General features: G+C 39.0%; 2 protein-coding genes across 8 annotated transcripts in view; one reads left to right on the top strand and one right to left on the bottom strand.

Annotated features, from left to right (window-relative positions):
• Positions 1–17266, top strand: part of MRP (Multidrug-Resistance like Protein 1) — a 66289-nt gene that overhangs the window by 17682 nt on the left and 31341 nt on the right. For 4 of the 7 annotated variants that reach the window (XM_087349323.1, XM_087349322.1, XM_087349320.1 and 1 more), the window contains exons 2-12: positions 10915–11010; positions 11521–11697; positions 11863–11988; positions 12096–12236; positions 12846–12965; positions 13123–13316; positions 13683–13874; positions 14005–14179; positions 14917–15085; positions 16371–16504; positions 16605–16760. In XM_087349323.1, coding sequence (XP_087205449.1) covers positions 10966–11010; positions 11521–11697; positions 11863–11988; positions 12096–12236; positions 12846–12965; positions 13123–13316; positions 13683–13874; positions 14005–14179; positions 14917–15085; positions 16371–16504; positions 16605–16760 — 1629 coding nt within the window. In that variant the 5' untranslated portion in view covers positions 10915–10965. Of the gene's footprint in view, positions 1–10914; positions 11011–11520; positions 11698–11862; positions 11989–12095; positions 12237–12845; positions 12966–13122; positions 13317–13552; positions 13574–13682; positions 13875–14004; positions 14180–14916; positions 15086–16370; positions 16505–16604; positions 16761–17266 lie in introns of all 7 variants that reach the window. The other 3 variants (XM_087349319.1, XM_087349318.1, XM_087349324.1) reach the window with 1 other exon arrangement.
• On the bottom strand, positions 696–10933 carry Pih1D1 (PIH1 domain containing 1). The gene is made up of 7 exons (XM_087349327.1): positions 10753–10933; positions 9374–9467; positions 3016–3201; positions 2015–2161; positions 1597–1811; positions 1082–1237; positions 696–859 (listed from the first exon to the last, which is right to left on the bottom strand). The coding sequence occupies exons 1-7, from the start codon at positions 10822–10824 to the stop codon at positions 821–823; spliced, it is 909 nt and encodes a 302-aa protein (XP_087205453.1). The 5' UTR covers positions 10825–10933; the 3' UTR covers positions 696–820.

Raw genomic sequence — 17266 nt, 5'->3', positions numbered from 1 at the left:
CAGTCGAAATTACCTGCACTGGGGCCAAAACGGGAAATAATTTTGAATAACAAGTTGTGCAGAAGTAATGTAGATGGCTGTCTTCTGGGTCGCAGCGCCGTGTAGTCTGGAAGAAGTTCACCATCGTTTCAGAGGTCCTTTTCTGCCTCCATCATCAGGTCGACATCGCCAAGAAGACAGCCATATTCGGAATCACAGTTTATGACATTCATCAGAGTCACAATCTGGTTATTAAATGCTCACAGGCGATGAAGATAGGAATAGTTTGCTTAGTGACGAGCGTGGCCACGTGTAAAGAAATCACTTCGGTAATTTAAAAAATTGCGATAAAACATTCACTACAATCAGTTGTACTGATTTGCATTATTCATAAATTCTGCCCCACTATACGCCAAGCAGGCGCTTGGGGGGGGAGAGGATGCGCTTTACCCCCCGGGAAATACCCCGAGTGCCCATTGGATAGGAGGCTGGGTGGGCCCCAGAGGAGATCGAACCCCGGTCGTCCAGTCCGAAGCCTTACCTTTACCTTCCGCTTTATTCGTCGTCTTTTGTTATTAAGGTTTTGTCTTGTATCGCCGTTGAAGTGATTTGTTGATCTGGTATCAACTTCTGACGGCGTCTTTGAACAACATGGCGTTACGTAAATGAATTCAGAAAATCGTGAAGGAAAAGGAAGATGGTAGGAACTGGAAATGTTACTTGTACGTCTTTATTAACAAATACAAAAAAAAAAAATTGTCATCACATGAGGACTTCACTTAAGTCCGAGAAATATAAAAGGAAAATACGACAGAAATTAATAATCTCGCGCTGAAACTTTCTAGCTTTCAGAAATGACTGCCATCTTAAGAGTCAGGATCTGAAAGAAAGAGAAAATCCACTGAAATCATTCGTACGCCATTTTGACTCACTCACATTACTTAAGTGACAGAGAACTGAAGTAATGTTTCTTTATTGACTAAATGGGCAAAGTTAACATTTAAATACGTACCATTTTATAACCGCACAATTTCAGGGACGATCAGCGTACTTTTAAAAAAAAAATCCTTTAGATTAAAACAATTTCGTTAAAAAAATTTACCTTGGTATCGGTGTTGAAGCTTGCCGAGCACTTGTCCTGGTCTACCGAGTACGGTATGAACGCATCAAGTTGGTAGCCCTGCTGGCCGACGCGTCCGGGACTGTCCAGTACAATTCTGTCTTCTCCGACGTCCAGCGTTACGTCGCGGCTATTTGTCTGTTACAAAAACAATTGACAGATGACGACTGAAATGCTCCGGCGAATTTATAATTCAAAAGTCCCACAAAATCTATAAAAAATAATGAATGGTTTCTTGTGTTCTCGTGATTTAACGCAGATCGTCGAAAGGCGTCAGAATGATTAAGACTCTTTTTTTTTCAGTAGATATGCAACTTTTTATGTTTTCCGTCAAATCACAATTTTAATAAGATAATAAAATATAAAATATTTAAAATATCATTTCACGTGAAATAATCCTAGAATGACAAACGTCAGTCGCACACTGTGACTTCCTTTCTAAATTTCAACTCGTTACCCCCGAATGTCGAGCGTCCTTAACAGGGTTTACGACGTACCACGTCCTTCATAAAGAACTCTGCCACCAAATATTCAGGGGGCTCGGATCGAGGCGGTTCCCGTCGGATCCTGTACCGCGGCTGACGACTGGACGTGTGTACGGGAGGTGTCATCTCCTGGATGAGGGGGCCCGCCGGCTTCCTTGATCCTGTCTGCCTCACGCGATGAGGCAGGAGACAACCCATTACCTTCCGGTTCTTCAAAATTACATAATCTGTAACAGAATCATTCCATCCAGTGGCGTCGCATTGTCTCCGCTCCGATCGCTTTTAGAGTAGCAGTCGACGTACGTAGTTCAGATTTCATCATTTTTAATGGTCAATGAAGCTCGGAGTTATTATTTACTGGCCAAAAATATTAGTGTCCGTAGGAGACGCAAAATTTTCTTAAAACTTCAAAACTCAAAAATCTTTTTACCTTCTGTTGCAAGATGAAGACCGTACTTGTCCATTAATCCTTCCATGACGACAGTAAGTAGAAAAGTGAGAAATAATTTACTATTTTCTGTTTTCTTGTAGAACTCGGGGTTAATGGCCACGTCGTAGGCGACTGTGGGATTCCCCGCTGAAACGATAAATAATCAGATATCAATGGAAAATATTTCGCTGCTCAATTCTCGGTTCTCTCGAGGATTCAGGAATTCGTCGACCCTCGTAACTGCTCGCGTGTCATCCGTTTTATTCCGTAATCGCCAGAACGCTTAAGAAATATTTCCCTTGGTTTCCGGATGAAGCCGGAAGGAAGTCTAATGGTCTTGAAACAAAACAATATTTTTGTAAGTACATATTCAGATTTATACTTCTAGAAAAGAACAGAGAGGGTTTGGGGAAAACCATGTTTGTTCGGTGCGTAGGCTGCTTTTTTTTTAAGATTTCATATTCTCGTGGCAATCCAAATACACGACACAACCGTAAAGAAAATTAACTTGAAAATTACGTACGTTTTTACAATTGATTTGTCTTCCGCTGTACACATTTAATGAAACAGAGTCCCGATTCAGAAGCCGACAGTCCCTGAACTAGTCGAGAAATTCCATGCATTTCATGGAACCCAAAGATTTACTACAAGAACCCACCACGATCCATATCGATCCAGTCCATGATCTACAACACTCTTTCCTGAAGATCCATTTTAATATTATCCTCCCATATAAACCTATGTCTTCTGAGTGACCTCTTCAGGTTCTCATCCATGTTACGCTTCTCTTTGCCCACCTTGTCCTCCTCATTTGATTGTTTTTAATGGTAGTAACTGAAGAAAATGTGTCGTAACAGCCGCGTTCTTTTATGATTTTTCACCTGGCTCGTTATTGAAACATTTTGTGTTGTGATACGCATACAAAACGTCGAAAGCAAATTCTACGAAAGAAATATACAGCAATTGGCAGAACTGTACGGTTCCGAGCTCCATAAATTGACCTTTGTCCGCTTCCTCGTGAGCTTCGCCGATGCTCATGGGTACCCGGAAGGACGAGTGGTCATCGGAGGACCAGATCTTCACAAGAGTTTCCTCGCTGATATCGTCTGGGCCTGGCAATTCAGGCGTCTGGCAGATGTTTATGAACACTTTGTCTCCATCCTCAGTGTGTGTTTTCACACATATTCCTGTTAACAACAAATGGGAAAATTTTCATTAATTAAATTTTTATTAAATTCTGATTAATCAGTAGAGCGCGTCCCAAGAGCTGGTGCTGTTTCCAGGACCTCCCAGTCCCTTTTTCTGTACTTAACTTCAACCCTGAAGATGGGGGCGGTAAGTACATCCTAAACATTGGTGCGACAACCCAAAAGATTTCAACTTTTTTTTCCTGCTATGAGAATCTCAAATCTCATACGAGCGTCGTAATTTATAATTTTCACGAAATAATGAGACAAGCATACAAATAAGGATGAGATGGACAGGGAATGTAGCACGCACAATGTACAAAATCTTGGTTGGAAGACAAAGGCCAAGGTGTAGAAGGGATGATAATATTAAAATTGATCTTCGAGTAATAGGGTGACTAGATCCATGTGGTTTAGGTTAGGGGTCGGCATCTCTGAGATATTGTAAACATATTATTAAAACTTCGTGTCTCATAAAAGGTGTGGAATTTATTGACCAGCTGAGCGACTATCATTATTATTGTTTGCTTATCCTGAAGCACACTGCGCTCCATGCGTCCATCTATTGTTACCAACAGCCATATTTTTCGTTTGCGCGTATCTCCTCGTCTTCACTGTTTCTGAATGTGGTCTGGACTTTAATTACACGCATGCGCAATAACAGAACAGGCAGAACAAACCTTCTGGCTGTCAAGAGCGAGTGAAGGAGGAATCAGACCATTGTCGACGGTTCAAATCACTCACACAATAAACGTACTGCAAGTATCAGGCAAGCAGGCAGCGTAAGAAGGTATCTGACGGTTCAGACACCGACATATGAAGGTATTTAACGCGAAAAATGGCGAACAGCTGTACAGATTTGTGATAAATATGAGGCAGATTTTACCATTTTAATTAAACTCACCTTTCTGAATACATGACAAATTACGTAGTGCGTAAAATGCAATATTAACCTTGACTTTATGTAATGCAATGCATAACTTCAAATAATTATTTATCTTTGTTTACTGATAATTTATCTTTGTTTACTGATAATAAATAAGACGCGTGTATCTCTAAATGTACCATTTCCTGACATCCGCATTCTGTCGTGATAATATGTCAGAGTAAGGATTTGAGAGGAGGGGGGGAACCAGCTTCATGCCCCGCGCCTGGAGACGGCAGAGCGACCCTTCAAGGCTCGTCTAAATAGCATTTTATAATTCAGCCCGTACCGCGAAGAAAACACCACGCTTCACCATTACAAAGATCAACTGGTTAACGCTGTTTAAGGAAATAATCGCTGTTTATAATGAGACACGCAGTGCGTACATAATATATAAACATTCAGCCCGTACCGCGAAGAAAACACACCACTTCACCATTGCAAAGACCAAGTGGTTAACGCTGTTTAAGGAAATAATCGCTGTTTATACAGAGAATCATACGAAACCCAGACAAAATTAAGAGTTATTGATTGTTAAATGTGGTGGTACATATAGTTACCATTTGGCTTTAAATGGTTAACGCATACCCGTCAGCTATAATTTTAGCACGGTGCTCAGCACACGCCATGCACTAGCGATGTCTAATTTTAGAATCGAACTGTCATCTCTAAGAATTTCAAGGACGGATGTGATGGATCGATGTTTATACCACCTCCACACAATGACTGTGCACAACCTTAAAAGACTCGCCAATTTGTTCGATACTGTTCTTTGTATAAGGCTTTTAATATTACTTACCTTTCCAGCTCAAATTCCTTTCATACTGAACGTCGCTCAAATCTCGGCCTGGAAATCGGCAATCGCGAATGAGGAGTTTCGTGGTTTTCCTCGGTTTCTCCTAAAGGGAGGTCCTGATCTTTCTGGGATAGTCCGTGAAGCAGCCCGTTACTGACTGCCACCTTCCGAGTCAACCAAAATTCGTAAATTAATTTCGCAGAATACAGAAGCCAACTGGCAGAAACTTTAAACTTAAAATTCCGCCAAGAAACCTTACGAACGAGTCGCTACTGTTAAATGCACACATACCATTCGCCTCTTTTTTTTTTGAGGTATAAGAAATTACACGTTTTAACTCCTTCTCCAAGGACGGCGTAAAGAAAACTTATATTAACCACATTTGCTGTAATTGACAGCGATTCCTAACACATTCCGACCAGTTCATCAGTCTGATTCAATGCGACATAATCTCAGCAGTTGATACAACATAATCAATAACACGCCTAAGGGAATTTGACAACGGACTAGATGGAGCGCCAAGAATTTTGACTTCTGCACTGTCATTAATAAGTTCAGGCGCCATCCTTTATCTGCAAATTAACAACGAGAAATCCACGGGTCTGATATGCCAGCCGCTTGCAAATGATTGAGGTTAGGAAAATAAGTGACGTCAAGGACGCGATCATGTAATCGGTACAAACAACAGATGTTTCTGCCGTAGAAAGTTCGTGTAATCTACAATACATTTGAAGCAGTCTCAACCCGCAATTTCGCTTGCATGCAGTGCTGGTCTTGTGTATGTCTAAAGCCCGGTGGTAACTATATCTACCACCTGCTGTAACAATCAGAAAGTAACTCTGCAATTTACGGTAACGGGTTTCATGTGATTCTCGGAATAAACTTACTATTATTTCCTTAAACAGCGTTAACCACTTGGTCTTTGTAATGGTGAAGTGAAGTGTTTTCTTCGCGGTACGGACCGAATTCTTATATAATATTTAGACTAGCTTCGGTTTAAAAGAGTTATAGAAATTTTCGTACTTCGAAGCCTTTCTGTGATAACATCCGAAAAAGAACTGCATTGTGGTTCTACTTTCTTTTGAATAGTGAAAGCTATAAACGCATTTGTACTAATAAGACACGACATAAATCCATTCCTGAGTATAAATAAAACTTAAGCTATAGGCATCCCGATTTTAACGCCATTACAGTGAAGAAGACATTTATGAGAGTAGCAGATTATATAACAATGATACAAAAGTTGTATTTGAAATAAAGAAATTTTCAAACATCCACAAATCTTTTACGATAAAGAAACTTATTTCAGCTAACAAAAAAGCTTGACATTTCAGACGTCCATCGTGATTTCACCACGGTTGTCAACCTGTATTAAGTAATTTGGTGTGCAGTGGAACATTGCACAACACCTCGTAATAACATCCGTTCTAACCTCACTCTCGCTCGATCGGAAAACGAGTCTGTTCGTGAACTTAGCGAGTGTAACGTCGGTCGTGAGCGGATGCAGTTGTGTGTGTTGTCAAGTGTTAGAAGATGAGTAGAAGTTATTCCGTCGCTGCCAGTTATTAAGAAGTTGCAAGCTGTGACTTGGAACAGCCTGTCCAGACATCAAGTAAGTAATTTGTATTAATACTTCAGTAAACTTGAAGAAACGTATGTGCATATAATTTTAATACAAAGTTCAGGTTGAGTAAAAACAAAAGGCAAATAGCTTATGGATAGATAATGGGCATTGTTGTTTATCCTAATAATACTAATTTTAAATGTTATATATACATCGTGCATTTATAACATTGTTATATTTAAAAAGAAGAGCATTATCGAAAAATCTATTGAGACGAGTTGAAATCGGAAAGATCGAATATCGTATTCTTTGTCAAGCTAACACTAATCGATATATCGCATCATGTTAAGTTTATTTCATAACATAACGTACGAGATTTATTTAATTCAGTATACACTACGTAATTTATCGTGCAAATGTCTTTGTTCGTTTATTACGTACAGTTCAGTATAGAACAATTTGGTCTGTACAGAATTACATGTTTAACAGACAAACGTGTCATTATAAGGCCTCATGGTTTTGTCGTGCGATAAGAATGCGGTGTAATGCCCCCAAGGTCTTGCTTTGGAAATTCCTGCTCAGTTTAGTTCCAAGCTACGAGGATATAAACCAAGCAGATTTGCTTAACAAAAGCGTCGTAACTCGTACGTAGGTCGGCGTGTTTGCTGGTTTTCACCGACAGCGTAATAATAAATAAAGCAGATCGACGGATACAATGAACATTCCCCCAAACACTGAGAACACGTGTTCAGTTTTAACTTGTAGTAGCTCTTGGCTGGACGACTGGGTTCGATTTCTGTCAAGGGCAGAAATGTTTCTCCTCACCACCACGTGCAGGCTGGCTCTGAAGGCCACCCAGTTGACCCCCGGTTTTACGAATATTTTTCCCCCCCGATATAGTAATGTTTGGTTATGATCCTCCAAAGTCCAGTTGTAACTATATGTACCAGCTGTTTAAATAATCAATATCTCTGGCTTTAGTTTCGTTAATGAGCGTTGACCAGTTGAACTTTTTAATGGTGGAAGTGGTTTTAAAGTTGTCTGAGGTCAATGAACTTGGCGTTTTTCGTAGTATTTGTGCCTGTCTGGGTGGATATCATCACGGAGGATTCCCCCCACACGGTTGCACGTCTAACTTCGAATTCTCCTCATTCTCGTCATTTCTAAGCTCAACAATAATACTGAAAAACTGAACAAATCTCTCGCCTTCTTTTCTGCAAGGGAACCTTTGTGGTTCCAAAAAAAAAAGAAATCATTGCTTTGACCACAGCCAGACGCAACTGGAGCGTATCTGTGCCTCTTTACGAAGTTAGCAGAGCATTAAGAAAGTTTACAGTTTGCTTTAAGTTAATGCATCATACAGTTATAATGATACTGTGTCTCCTCAAATTTAAGACGTACTTTTCACATTTTAAAATGTATTTTCTGGGTACGTCTTACATTTGATGATGTCTAAGAATGGATACAGCGTCTCTTTTAACCAGAAAAGCTATTAATAAATCAAGTGCGCGTCTTATTATCGAGGAAATACGGTGATTATTACAATTTTGTGACATAAAATCTAAATGACCTTTTGAAACCGAAGCTCGTTTAAATAATATTTAAGGATTCAGTCCGTACCGCGAAGAAAACACCACACTTCACCATTACAAAGATCAACTGGTTAACCTTTTAAAGCCAGAGCTCGTTTAAATAATATTTAAGGATTCAGTCCGTACCGCAAAGAAAACACGACACTTCACCATTAGATCAACTGGTTAACGCTGTTTAAGGAAATAATCACTAAGTAAGATTTGAGGTTTTCACGGCGGTGAGTCTGAAGATGGGTTGTTGCGTCGTGCAGTATGGTAGAAGTGTACCGACGTTTCGGAGGTCCTCGCTACCTCAGTCATCGCGGCGTTAAGTCTTATTGGCCTCTCCACATGGGTTTACAAATGACGAACTTAGGATAGTCGGTAATTTGAGCGAGATTCGAACCAGGTTCCTTCAATCGCGAGTCTGACGCATTGCCGCGTGGGTCAGTCTGATCGTGGTCGGACACGCGAGTCATAGGAGACAGTCTCAATTACAAGGAAGCTGTCTCTCTCTACCAGTCAGGCTCACATGTTGATTGTTATATAACCTGTCATTGGCTCACACCAGTCGGTGGATAACCGTGAGTCACATGTTCCCTGTAAAAACATAATCATCTGTCATGTTCGTGAGAAAACATAATTAGCGGAATGTTGATTCTTTTGTCCGGGGCGATGAAAAAATCTGCTGAGATTTGTCAGTCAGCCTGATGTTGTGACATCAAGGTCTGTCATCTTTTCTTAGTTTTATTATTACTTTAGGAAATTGCGTAATCTTAACCTAGACGTCCCAGTACACGTCATTTAACACTAAATAACTCTGCATGTTTCGTATGTTTCTCACTGTAAACATCGATCATTTTCTTAAACAGCGTTAACCAGTTGATCTTTGTAATGGTGAAGTCTTGTGTTTTCTTCGCGGTACGGGCTGAATTCTTTAGTATTAGACGATCCTTGGGCTTCGGCTTAGAGACCGTGTATTCTGACAAATACCTCAAACCAGGTCACTACCGTTTCCTTCAACATCCTTTCCAACTCATTATTTATTAATGATCTTATCAATTAACGCTGTTTAAGTCTGAGCTAAAGATAACGCCGATAAGTAAACCACAAGTAACTGACAGCATCGTAAAATACTTCTGTGACGTCAGGGAAACCTATATAATTCAGTTCAGACTATTTTAACGTCGTGTTCTTTCAACAAAGAAAGCGATAATACGGCTGTTCTATTCTAAAAGTGCCCATTGAAGACAATATTAAAAAGTAACTCTAAAAATATCACTGTGTTAACTTAAAACACTTCATTTAAGCGTCACCTGGAGTGGGCTTCACAAGTTTCCAAGGAACATCTTCTGTTTGCTGTGATGTACGTGTTGGAAATAGGTCTCTAAGATCTTCATTTTGGTTTTCCTGAAAGAAAACAATTTGTTTGCGTCAAAATATACTAAAGCGAGACAGAAGTCATGCAACACGTACTTAATACAATTATACAAGACAAAACAAATGAACAGTGGGAACAAAAATATCACAGCTGTTAACAATGACGTGAATGAATTTAATAAAAGTTACAGAATTGATAAGAAAAGTGAGAAGGGTGATTTTTTAACGTTTTGATATCCTCGCTTTACCATTTTTAGGATTACTAAAGCCGAGGTTTTATGGATTGTTTAGTTGTAGTCCTTTAGGTCATTAGCAACGTTTCGGAGGAACGTATCGCCTCCATCTTCAGGGTTTTCTACAAGGCGACATGGCATCACAATACAGAATACCACAGACGGAATTTTTACACCGCCGTGAAAAACCCAGTTCTTACTGAGGTGTAAAAATGTAGGCCTTAATACGTATTCTGCTTTTACTTCAATATTTTCGAGAGAAAAAAAATTTGAACTTTTTTTTGAATTTTTCTGAAAATTATGTTTCCAAATTTAATCAAAATCCGTTCACTGAGATCATCTGTGCTGGTGGACGGACACGCGGAAGATAAGTGTAATGATCCTTCATGTTTCGTTCACAAATACTATTAAAATATGCATGGGACTTATTCTTTCTTGACTTGACAGTGAAGTGATCAATAATAAAAGCAGCGAATTAAAGTTGAATTTTTACGTTTTGGAATTTTTAAGACGACAGGCAAAGAAAAGAGTTAATAAACAGGAAAACCTGAAGGTAACTAACTGTCTTCTGGGATGTTGTGCCGTGTACCCTACTAGAAAAGTCCTTTTTGTCTCCATTATCAGGGCATTTGTTTTACCAGGTCTGCAAAGCCGTGTTATCATCAAAGGACGAGTTATCAACACCCACCTCCAAATTACTAATTTTTATTTTATTAAAAAATCTAAGTTTAAAAGTTATCATGGTGCACTTCGTGTAACATTGCCTTAACTGACGAATTGCACCACTGCCTCGTGTCAGCAGAACATTAAAGAGTGGTATATATTTTCAGCATTCAGATCATATTGAACATTCGTGCGCTGTGCAAATTTACGAAAATGTCCTCGAAATATAAATCACCGAAATGAATTTGTGTAGACCGCTCTCTCAAGTTCAGTGTCCGCCGCATGGAAATGAAAGTCCATAGCAGTAGTTATCTATGGTCAATAACATACAATCCACAGGTAATACCAATACCAATCTGTAATGTTGGTGAACCTGTGCTCATGCGAATTTTGTCTATAGCAATTGGAATTTATTTTACCTCAATGAGTAGATTATTTTCAATTATTGATCTATCGACCTCTAGAAGCACACTGTTCTTCTTCCTGCTCATGGTTCTGGATAAAGACTCAAAACAGACACTACTGACCAACTAACAACGAACAACCGACGTGATTTCACCTCCTCTTGTTTGCTTCAACAGTTTACAATCCAAACCGGGAAGAGTGCAGCACAGTAGTAATCTAAGTGGGAAATGGAGGACACAGCAATGGATGTGTTTTGCAATTCCACGTTTTGGGTAAGCTTTTAGAATATAAGTATACAATTTATGTTTGTGTTTGTGGTATTTTCTGAAGTTTATATGTTTGTGTAATCAATATATACAAAAATGTAACAACGAAAATCAGTTTTTATGGCCTTTCGTTTTACGAAGAGGTAATGTTACATGACCCAAGAATATCATTACATGTGACAGTTCAAAAGCACTGTTCATTATTCTGTAGTTTGTCTCTGAGAAGGCGTTACAAAATATGATTTTGAATTACTTTATAACACCGCCGATTTACCGACTGCCCCATCGGTTTCTTTTTTAATTCCTGTGTTACTCCAGGCTGTTACTGGAATATTACCTTAAAATAGGCTGCGATGTGAAAATGTGTGTTGTTAACCCCTTAAAACAATAGTATAGTGGACTGTTATAATTCAGAATTAATTCTGAAAGTATGAATTATAAGTTTATGTATTTGTTGGTGTGTTGCGAGCCAGGACAGTACTTGTCACAAACACATGTATCTGCTTCTCTTCACAGAATTCCAATGAAACATGGTACACTGAAAACCCAGAATTGTCACCATGTTTCCAGAATACAGTACTGGTATGGATTCCATGTCTCTTTCTGTGGGTGTTCTCCCCTCTGGAGACATACTACATACTTCACAGCAAGACAAGGAACATTCCTTGGAACTGGCTCAACATCACAAAACTTGTAAGTGTTCAGCACAATCATTATTAAAGACACATGATGGCACACCACAGAATTTTGCCTAATGGAACATTGGTTCCAGTGGCAAGCACGCTAACCTCTAGTCCACTGAAGGCAATGATATGTTTAAATAATCCTATATTAAATTTTGTGTTCTTGTGGTTACAGGTTCTAACTGTTGTGCTGGTGATATTAGCAACTGCAGACTTGGGACGTTCAGTTCATTTGAGTGCTAATGGTGAAAGTGTATCATCTGCAGACTTCTATTCACCTATAATTAAAATAGCAACATTTGTAAGTGATTTGATTTCTTAGATCTTATTTATTTTTTTAAGAGGTGTGTAATGTTAAAATGTGTGGGTTTTTTCATCCACTGATTTCCATTTTCTTTATCTCAAAAGAGTTTCTCGGGAGTGTTGGTCGTGTACAACCGTGTTCGTGGAATGAGGACATCGGGTCTACTTTTCCTGTTCTGGTTTCTTCTGGCACTGTGTGGCGCAGTGCGATATCGTTACGAGCTCACTGTCACGAACATTGAACAGGTAACTACATGCCTGTATCTGGCCACATTCGTCAGCACCTTGGAATCGAAATATTTGCCGTGCTTTGTTACTTTCTGAATGGATGTACTGCGTAGGCCACCAAGAATTAAGAAGCCATTTTGCTGATGTATGCTGTTCAGGGTCGTGGCACTGTGCGAAGTGGTCGGTAGATGCCGGCACGTTGGAGAAGCTTGCCGTCTGAAATCTCAGATGGTTTTACTGCCGTGGGCAGGCTGGCTTGTTGTGGCGCATGCATTAGGAAGTTACTGCGGAACAATCAAGATAAATCTGATCCAGTACATCGCTAGAATAATAGTGTGAACAGAAGACTTAACTATTTTTTTAAAACTTTGGTATACATTTTACCAGAAAATATTTTTTAAAAAAATAGTCTTTTCAGAAACCTGCAGTGATAACGGTGATTTAATAACTTTTGTTTTGCGTACTGCGCAAAGGAAATTTTAATTATCGTTAGGCTCTGTATTCAGTTTTTTTCATTTCCATTTCTGAACAGACGTTGCACGGATCTGTATTGCGAACATTTTTTTCTTATTTTCCTTCGCCTGTTTAAATAAAGTAATTTGAAATGTTTCTTGTGTGTTAATACAGGAGGACCGGTTCTTTTCGTTTGTCAGTTACATGATTTACTATCCTCTGGTTCTTGCCATGCTGATTTTCAACTGTTTTGCCGATGCCCCTCCTCGATTCTCAGAGTATCCGCTCGTTGAAGTAAGTGAAAAGGTTGATTAATTAACTCTGTCCCTCGTGTTCTTTCAAAGTTCGTCTACACATGTAGGATAGGTGTTAACTATTGAGGAACAATTAATTTAGCTTCTTGTTTGACAATATATATATATAGTGTGTTTATCCCCCCCAAAAATTTTAGAGACCGTGCCCCGAACAAGGTGCCTCATTTCTATCCAAACTATTCTTTGCTTGGTTCGATGCGCTCGCATGGAGAGGTTTTCGTAAACCTCTGGAGACGAAAGACCTCTGGAATATGAATCCTGAAGATACTGCGAGTGAAGTTATTCCCGCTTTTGACAAATACTGGGAGAAAACGCTTCGGAAAACATCAAAGTAAGTCGTCTTACTTTTATGTTAATATTAAGATGAATTGTAAGTGTACTGGAAAGTGATCTAGTTTAAATATTGTTCAGTATGATGGATTTCAGTCTCGTTCATGTCTCGAGTAAAACTGGCGTTGTCTAAGACTACGAAATCGGGTATGCGCCTACACGTTTGTTTATATATGTATGTACTTTGATGTTGTTTGATACCTTGTAACATATAAATATTTGTTTTTGCTTGCCAAGGATGTTCTGGGAGTATTTCGGGTAAGTCCGATAACCGTGCTTGCTTGGAAGTTTAAAGCCGTATCATTACGAGATTTGATACGCGATTTCAATTGCAAGAAATTAATTAATCGGCGCTTTTAAATTGTAGTGTTCCGAGTCCCAAAGCCTCGTTCAGAAAAACGTCAGGAAATGTGGATTTTGTTGGTGGGAGACACTGGAAAAAACAACAAGCGTCAGTTCTTCCAGCGTTGTGCAGAGCCTTCGGCCCCACGTTATTGTTCGGTTCATTCCTGAAACTGGTGCAAGATATTATGATATTTATCAGCCCGCAAATATTGAAGTGAGTATAAACGTAGCGGCACGGTAGAAATTAAGTCCAGATAGCAAATGTGTGTGACCAAAACATTAATTAGTATTGCATTTTTATTTTTATGCAGTGATTAATACAAAGTCTGGTTTCGTAATTTCAGGTTGCTCATTTCGTTCGTTGAAGGCAAAGAATCTTTATGGAAGGGCTACTTATATGCCATACTCATATTTGTCGCAGCATCAGCACAAACGCTGGTTCTGGCTCAGTATTTCAACCGCATGCTTTTGGTTGGTCTTCGTATCAGAACCGCGCTCATTGCTGCCATATATCGTAAGGTAAGTAATAAATTATGTAGTTCAGTCATAATAAATCTAAAAAAGAAATCATGAGGGTGGATCGAGATATAATATAGGAGATCGAGAAAAGACAACTGATTTGGTTGGACACGTGCAAAGGATGGAGGAGGAAAGGTTACCAAAGAAGACTATGAAATGGCGACCAAAAGAGAGGAAAACCGAGACCAGGATGGAACGACAGAATTACAAGAATCATGATAGAGTGGGAACTACCTCTGGAAGGATGGGAAAATAGAGAAGAATGGAAGAAAATATTAGGCTCCGGAAGACCAAAATAACGCTCAAGAAACGGAAGAAGAAGAAGAAAAATATTTATTGATATATAAGCATGCACATTATCTACTAGTGGTTGTGATAGTTTCTGTCGTGCCATATGGCAGCGGATTTTTATAGTGTGAACATTAAACTGATCAACGACTTGAAAAACAGTTTATCTTCGGAAAGTTTCCACTTTAATGTTGGCCTTCACCGTTGGCTTCATTCTATTTTCACATTTACTATAGTTGATATAATAAAATTTGCCTGTGTTAAACATAGAAATTTTTCTAATCAAAACAATGTTCGATACTTTCCCTGAATATTTTGTTTTTCATTCTGTAGAATGGAAGTGTTTTGTGTTTACGTCTCGGTTGTAATTTATCGCGTGGATGCTTCGTTAAAGAATTTTGATTTCTCCCGAGTATCATTTCTGTGATAATTTTGTTACTTTTATGTAGGCCTTGCGTATGTCAAACACGGCACGGAAGGAATCTACCGTCGGTGAAATTGTGAATCTCATGTCTGTGGATGCTCAAAGGTTCGTGGAACTCACCGCTTATCTCAACATGATCTGGTCAGCCCCACTGCAGATCGCTCTTGCGTTGTACTTCCTATGGGACACTCTTGGTATGTTAACGCAAATGCATATTGACTGTTATTCAGAACGCTAGACAATGGTTTTGGCGAACTGTTACTTTATTGTTTATGGGACAACTTGCTTTAGTAAGAATGTGTATTCCCAGTTCATAATTGAAGAACACAAATTAACCTAATAACCTAACTCAACATAAGGCAACCTAACCTAACTCAACATAAGGTGACCTAACCTAACCTAACTCAACATAAGGTGACCTAACCTAACCTAACTCAACATAAGGTAACCTAACGTAACTCAACATAAGGCCACCTAACCTAACCTAACTCAACATAAGGTAACCTAACGTAACTCAACATAAGGCCACCTAACCTAACCTAACTCAACATAAGGCAACCTAACCTAACTCAACATAAGGTGACCTAACCTAACCTAACTCAACATAAGGTGACCTAACCTAACCTAACTCAACATAAGGTAACCTAACGTAACTCAACATAAGGCCACCTAACCTAACCTAACTCAACATAAGGTAACCTAACGTAACTCAACATAAGGCCACCTAACCTAACCTAACTCAACATAAGGCAACCTAACCTAACTCAACATAAGGTGACCTAACCTAACCTAACTCAACATAAGGTGACCTAACCTAACCTAACTCAACATAAGGTAACCTAACGTAACTCAACATAAGGCCACCTAACCTAACCTAACTCAACATAAGGTAACCTAACCTAACTCAACATAAGGCCACCTAACCTAACCTAACTCAACATAAGGTAACCTAACGTAACTCAACATAAGGCCACCTAACCTAACCTAACTCAACATAAGGCCACCTAACCTAACCTAACTCAACATAAGGTGACCTAACCTAACCTAACTCAACATAAGGTAACCTAACGTAACTCAACATAAGGCCACCTAACCTAACCTAACTCAACATAAGGTAACCTAACGTAACTCAACATAAGGCCACCTAACCTAACCTAACTCAACATAAGGTAACCTAACGTAACTCAACATAAGGCAACCTAACCTAACAATTTTGCAAACTCAATGGCCATTGCTCTTTTTGCAGTAGCTACTTTCTCTCAACAACTAAAGCTTTAGAAGTTGTAAATTTATTTTTCAGGTTTACCTTTTAGACACGTAGCATCTCTGACCGCTTTACATTCTTCCTAATAAATATCATTCATATTAATTATAAAAGGAGATTCTTTCAAAATGTGCCTGTTAGGTGATTGCGTAGCGACAAAGGAGTAGCTGTTGACACCGTCACTGATTTATTATGGTGAATTTTGTTTCTTGTAGGTCCATCTGTTCTTGCTGGATTGGCAGTAATGATAATTTTGATTCCTGTGAATGCAGTTATTGCCAATCGCGTAAAGACGTTACAGATCCGACAGATGAAGAGCAAAGATGAACGTGTGAAGTTGATGAATGAGGTAAAGTCTTCAAAGTTGTCTCTCCCTCTTCCCCCCCCCCCCCCCACAATTAAGTAAACTTATTAATGCAAATTCTGGATTCTTTTAATTCTTCATATAGGTGCTGAGTGGTATTAAGGTGTTGAAACTGTATGCATGGGAGCCATCATTTGAGCAACAAATTCTTAAGATACGTGAGAAGGAAATTGCTGTGCTTAAGCAGGCGGCTTATCTCAACGCAAGCACATCATTTATTTGGTCGTGCGCGCCATTCCTGGTAAGTTCATAACAGCCTACAGCCTAATGGCTTTCCTCAAACTAGTATCTTATGAGAAATTGGCCCTTTTGGGGCCTCTGTGGTGGTTCACAAAATTTTGTGTGTTTGCTTTAAATCTTTTAGGTACCCTGTTGTATGCTGCTAACATTTTTGTTAAATCGTGAAGATTTCAAGGCACCATTTTTCATGTAATTAAATTTGATTGAAAATGAAGATGAAATTGTGTTCGATTTGTGACGCCATGTGGACACATACGTAGATACCAACATTTTGGAGAAGTAGATCGTCTCCATCTTTGCCATTAGAGCCTCTGATTTTATGTTTTGTTAGAAGATAAGCAGTTACTTTCTCATTTGCTAAATGAAGTATCTTCAATAAGATTGTAGGTATGTAATTTACAGATACTTGAGTAATGCCTTGTGATAACAGAGAACATACTACAGTTTTGGATGTGAGTCAGTTTGATCGCCATTTGTGATTTTATTTGTGTATATCACTTGTTCATG

The sequence above is a fragment of the Zootermopsis nevadensis genome, unplaced genomic scaffold, assembly GCF_977971745.1.
Source record: "Zootermopsis nevadensis isolate Lab colony 2312 unplaced genomic scaffold, Znev_1.0 Znev_ptg000016l, whole genome shotgun sequence".
Classification (NCBI taxonomy): Eukaryota; Metazoa; Arthropoda; class Insecta; order Blattodea; family Termopsidae; genus Zootermopsis; species Zootermopsis nevadensis.
This window is presented reverse-complemented; position numbering and strand designations above follow the sequence as displayed.

Excerpts from the sequence above, each read along its gene's own strand:
- Pih1D1 (XM_087349327.1), bottom strand. The coding sequence starts at position 10,824 with ATGAGCAGGAAGAAGAACAGTGTGCTTCTAGAGGTCGATAGATCAATA. Across the intron at positions 2,162-3,015 it reads TCACGAGGAAGCGGACAAAG|CGGGGAATCCCACAGTCGCC; the intron begins GTCAATTTATGG and ends TTATCGTTTCAG. Across the intron at positions 1,812-2,014 it reads TCTTCATCTTGCAACAGAAG|ATTATGTAATTTTGAAGAAC; the intron begins GTAAAAAGATTT and ends ATTCTGTTACAG.